This window comes from Lithobates pipiens, unplaced genomic scaffold (genome assembly GCF_037356315.1).
Source record: "Lithobates pipiens isolate NorthernLeopardFrog02 unplaced genomic scaffold, aLitPip1_a1.2 Scaffold_23, whole genome shotgun sequence".
NCBI classification, from domain to species: domain Eukaryota; kingdom Metazoa; phylum Chordata; class Amphibia; order Anura; family Ranidae; genus Lithobates; species Lithobates pipiens.
Genome location: NW_027507785.1, coordinates 16,646,222 through 16,651,663, shown reverse-complemented (window position 1 = coordinate 16,651,663; position 5,442 = coordinate 16,646,222). Strand labels below are relative to the sequence as shown.

Genomic DNA, 5,442 nt, shown 5'->3' with positions numbered 1-5,442 from the left:
ACAATGTGTCAGCACAAGATCACAAGTCAGCTAAAAAGCAAAACATGACAAATATGATCGACCCCGAACCATAAGCCCAGCACCTTCCACACTGCTGGTCTTGCCCCTGGTCAATATCGGCATCATACAACAGCAGGATCCACAAAATAAAAATCGGACACAAAAGACATTTATGAAGAGTACACATACCGCCTCATGGGGAAAAAAAATAAAAAAATAAAAAAGGGAGAAGCTTCATGCTTCAACACACTGGTTACCTGCCTTTAGTGGCCAGACCTGTCATAACCAACACTCCATAGCCAGAAAAACTAGAAAGCCTTTATCTAAATTGACCACACCGTACATGTGGTGACAGTATGGAGTGCATAGATTTAAAAAAAAAAAAATAATAATAATAATAATAATAATAATAATAATAATAATAATAATAATAATAATAATAATAATAATATTGCATAGAAATAAGCCTGATGAAAGTGCCTGTTTATTCTATGAGAATGGGGAAAATACACAACATGTTATTATCAGGCTATTTCTTGTGATGGTCGAATGTTTTGCATGGATTTGAACAGAAAATACTGCATTTGGCCACTAGATGGTGCCAAGTTTCATAAAAAATTCCTATGATACTCAGGAGGTGTCTTTATTAAAAGAAAAAAGCCTAACATTGGGCCACTAGATGGCGCAAAATATAAGAATTTCCTATGATCCATGGCGCGATCTCATGGCCAAATGCTAATCCAATTATTTTTATATAAAAAGGGCACCCTGCGTAGCAGTTATTTCTTGTGACACTTAGCGCCATCTAGTGGCCAAATGCTAGGCACTTTTTTTTTTTATTTACCTAGCATTTGGCCACTAGATGGTGCCAAGTGTCACAAGAAATAACTATAATACTTGGGCGTGTCTCCATTTGGGGAAAAAAATAAAAGAAAAAGTCTAGCATTTGGCCACTAGATGGCACAAGAAATAACTATGAGACTCAGGGGTGCCTTCATATAAAAAAACTTAATTAAAAAAAAAAAAAAAAAAAAAAAAAAGAATTGGATTAGCATTTGGCCACGAGATGGCGCCATGGATCATAGGAAAATCTTATATGTTTTTTTTTTTTTTAAATAAAGGCCTATCCTGATGTGTGCTTTGCCATTTCATTTTAAAATGAACAGATAGAAATGAGGTGCTGGATTCACATTATCCGTAGATCAGTCCAATCATGATAAGGCTCTGGTGAGGTCACTGCTGACAAAAGCGTATAATAGTGTATAATAGTGTATAATTTCCAATGAAAGCACCAAACAGTGAGAGAGAACTAAACCAAAAAATTAGTATTGGTCCACAATTGGCAACATAGACCATCCAATGCGTTTTGGGGCCTTTAAAGACCTCCTTAAGGAAGAACTCCAGGTATGGCAATTTTTATATAGTTCCATTGGTCCAGCTTCTGTGCCAAATGGCTGCACTGTGAACACAGGAGGTCGGCCAGCTTTTTGCCAGGTAATGTAATTATATTTTTTGCATTGGTTCAGCTGGGAGCTGAAATAAATATTACACACACACACACACACACACAATAAAGGGAGACATTATAAGAAAACATCCCCTGAACTGATTAGACACACATCCATCAATGAGAACATATTACAGGTATGAGAAAGGGTGAACACGGGACGGGGGGTGTGCATGATTGGACGGTGGGGAAAGAGGAAGTCTGGACCCATGATTGGACGTGGGGGGGGGGGGGGGAAGAGGAAGTCTGGACCCATGATTGGACGTGGGGGGGGGGGGGGGGGGAGAGAGGAAGTCTGGACCCATGAATCTATGATTTTATGTGGGGGGGGGGGGGGAGAGTCTGGACCCATGATTGGACGTGGGGGGAGAGGAATTCTGGATCCATGATTGGACGTGGGGGGGGGGGGAGGAAGTCTGTACCCATGATTGGACGTGGGGGGGGGGGGGGGGGGGGAGGAAGTCTGGACCCATGATTGGACGTGGGGGGGGGGGGGGAGAGAGGAAGTCTGGACCCATGATTGGACGTGGGGGGGGAGAGAGGAAGTCTGGACCCATGATTGGACGTGGGGGGGAGAGAGGAAGTCTGGACCCATGATTGGACGTGGGGGGGGGGGGGGGGGGGGGAGGAAGTCTGGACCCATGATTGGACGTGGGGGGGGGGGGGGGGGGGGAGGAAGTCTGGACCCATGATTGGACGTGGGGGGGGGGGGGGGGGGGAGGAAGTCTGGACCCATGATTGGACGTGGGGGGGGGGGGGGGAGAGAGGAAGTCTGGACCCATGATTGGACGTGGGGGGGGGGGGGGGGGGGGAGAGAGGAAGTCTGGACCCATGATTGGACGTGGGGGGGGGGGGGGGAGAGAGGAAGTCTGGACCCATGATTGGACGTGGGGGGGGGGGGGGGGGGGAGAGAGGAAGTCTGGACCCATGATTGGACGTGGGGGGGGAGAGAGGAAGTCTGGACCCATGATTGGACGTGGGGGGGGGGGGAGAGAGGAAGTCTGGACCCATGATTGGACGTGGGGGGGGGGGGGAGAGAGGAAGTCTGGACCCATGATTGGACGTGGGGGGGGGGGGGAGAGAGGAAGTCTGGACCCATGATTGGACGTGGGGGGGGGGGGGAGAGAGGAAGTCTGGACCCATGATTGGACGTGGGGGGGGGGGGAGAGAGGAAGTCTGGACCCATGATTGGACGTGGGGGGGGGAGAGAGGAAGTCTGGACCCATGATTGGACGTGGGGGGGGGGGGAGAGAGGAAGTCTGGACCCATGATTGGACGTGGGGGGGGGGGGGAGAGAGGAAGTCTGGACCCATGATTGGACGTGGGGGGGGGGGGGGGAGAGAGGAAGTCTGGACCCATGATTGGACGTGGGGGGGGGGGGGGGAGAGAGGAAGTCTGGACCCATGATTGGACGTGGGGGGGGGGGGGGGAGAGAGGAAGTCTGGACCCATGATTGGACGTGGGGGGGGGGAGAGAGGAAGTCTGGACCCATGATTGGACGTGGGGGGGGGGGGAGAGAGGAAGTCTGGACCCATGATTGGACGTGGGGGGGGGGGGGAGAGAGGAAGTCTGGACCCATGATTGGACGTGGGGGGGGGGGGGGGGGAGAGGAAGTCTGGACCCATGATTGGACGTGGGGGGGGGGGGAGAGGAAGTCTGGACCCATGATTGGACGTGGGGGGGGGGAGAGAGGAAGTCTGGACCCATGATTGGACGTGGGGGGGGGGGGGAGAGAGGAAGTCTGGACCCATGATTGGACGTGGGGGGGGGGGGGGGGAGAGAGGAAGTCTGGACCCATGATTGGACGTGGGGGGGGGGGGAGAGAGGAAGTCTGGACCCATGATTGGACGTGGGGGGGGGGGGAGAGAGGAAGTCTGGACCCATGATTGGACGTGGGGGGGGGGGGGGAGAGAGGAAGTCTGGACCCATGATTGGACGTGGGGGGGGGGGGGGGGGAGAGAGACCCATGATTGGACGTGGGGGGGGGGGAGAGAGGAAGTCTGGACCCATGATTGGACGTGGGGGGGGGGGGAGAGAGGAAGTCTGGACCCATGATTGGACGTGGGGGGGGGGGGGGAGAGAGGAAGTCTGGACCCATGATTGGACGTGGGGGGGGGGGGGGGGGAGAGGAAGTCTGGACCCATGATTGGACGTGGGGGGGGGGGGAGAGGAAGTCTGGACCCATGATTGGACGTGGGGGGGGGGGGGGGGAGAGGAAGTCTGGACCCATGATTGGACGTGGGGGGGGGGGGGGAGAGGAAGTCTGGACCCATGATTGGACGTGGGGGGGGGGGGGGGGGAGAGAGAGGAAGTCTGGACCCATGATTGGACGTGGGGGGGGGGGGGGGAGAGGAAGTCTGGACCCATGATTGGACGTGGGGGGGGGGGAGAGGAAGTCTGGACCCATGATTGGACGTGGGGGGGGGGGGGGAGAGAGGAAGTCTGGACCCGTGATTGGACGTGGGGGGGGGGGGGGGGAGAGAGGAAGTCTGGACTCATGATTGGACGTGGGGGGGGGGGGGAAGAGGAAGTCTGGACCCATGATTGAATGATGGGGGGGGGGGGGAGTCTGGAGGGGAAAATGGGTTCCCAGCCTCAGTAGGAATTGTAAAACAGCAGGACTGGCTCACAATCATGTGACCACTTTGACAGCCAATGATTGTGGTCACATGACTGGGCAGTCCTAGCCACACCTGGTTAAAGGGTTCAAAAACCCACCAGACAAGTGGAGGAGCCACAAATAAATAAAAAATTATGAAGACACAACACTGACTGAGCATCTGTGGCCCCGGGGGACACATCCTCCACTCAATGCAAAGAGGAATAAGTAAGTGAACCCTGGCCTAGAGGAATAGCCGGAGATAATGATAAACAGTGTATGGGGAAGACTGACTGGATTGGTAAGCACAGGTGAGGAGGGGCCATTATGGGGGGGGGGGGGGGGGGGGGGGGGGGGACTGGCGAGGTGATCAGTGGGTGGTATAAAGGTGGTACAGGTCAAGAGATTTGGGGGGGGGGGGTGGAAGATATGAAGAGAGGTACAGGTCAGGTGAACAGGGGGGTATGGGGCACAGGTCAGGTGATCTGGGGTGGGGGTAAAGGTCAGGTGATCTGGGGTGGGGGTAAAGGTCAGGTGATCTGGGGTGGTATGGGGGGGGGGAGGGGTGTACACAGACCAGGTAGGTGTGGGGGGAGGGGTGTACACAGACCAGGTAGGTGTGGGGGGAGGGGTGTACACAGACCAGGTAGGTGTGGGGGGAGGGGTGTACACTGCCGATGTGAGGCGCACTTACCCGCTTTGCTCTCCCAGGAAGACCAGCTTGAATTTCCTGAGCGGGTTACCGAAGTCTCCTCCGGAGGACATGGCGGCGGTGGTGTTGGAGGTTCTGGCTGTGTCGGGTCCCGGGGGAGGAGAGGCGGGAGAGGGCGGCCTGGGAACCGGGGACGTCACTGGCTGTTGGGAGAGCCTCTTCCTTCCCGTGACCTCTCACACACACCTTATTCACAAACCCCGCCCTCTGCAGCCTACATTCAGTCCGCCCCACAGCGCCGCGACTGCCAGGACCTGTCTCCCTGGCAACCGACCCGGGCGGCCAATCCGCGACCGGAGCAGACTACCAATTAGCGAGGAGAGGGCGGGGCTAGGCGTCCAGTACAGGAGGACATGAGGAGTGTGGCAGGGAGCTCAGACAGCCAATCACAGTGTGCGGAGACTTTCCATGGACCAACCGCTTGTTATCCACCTCATTTCATATATTGCTGCCTGGCAGTGGCAATGAGAAGACTTCCCCTCACTTCCTGTCCTGGTGACACCAGGGCAGAAAAAAGAGGGAGGGGGTTGGTGTCACCCAGATAGGAAGTCTGAGGGAGCATTTAATAATATATAAAAAAATCAAATGTTTTATATTTGGCTTCTAGAAGGTTTTACCCCCCCT

At 54.7% G+C, this 5,442-nt stretch overlaps 1 protein-coding gene across 2 annotated transcripts in view; it reads right to left on the bottom strand.

Moving 5' to 3' along the window:
• Window positions 1-5,028, bottom strand: part of RAB6A (RAB6A, member RAS oncogene family) — a 60,763-nt gene extending 55,735 nt beyond the window's left edge. The window contains exon 1 of one of the 2 annotated variants that reach the window (XM_077451216.1): window positions 4,803-5,028. In XM_077451216.1, the coding sequence (XP_077307342.1) occupies window positions 4,803-4,871 (69 nt within the window). In that variant the 5' untranslated portion in view covers window positions 4,872-5,028. The remainder of the gene's footprint in view (window positions 1-4,802) is intronic. The other variant, XM_077451215.1, reaches the window with a different exon arrangement.
• Window positions 5,029-5,442: the final 414 nt, after the last annotated feature.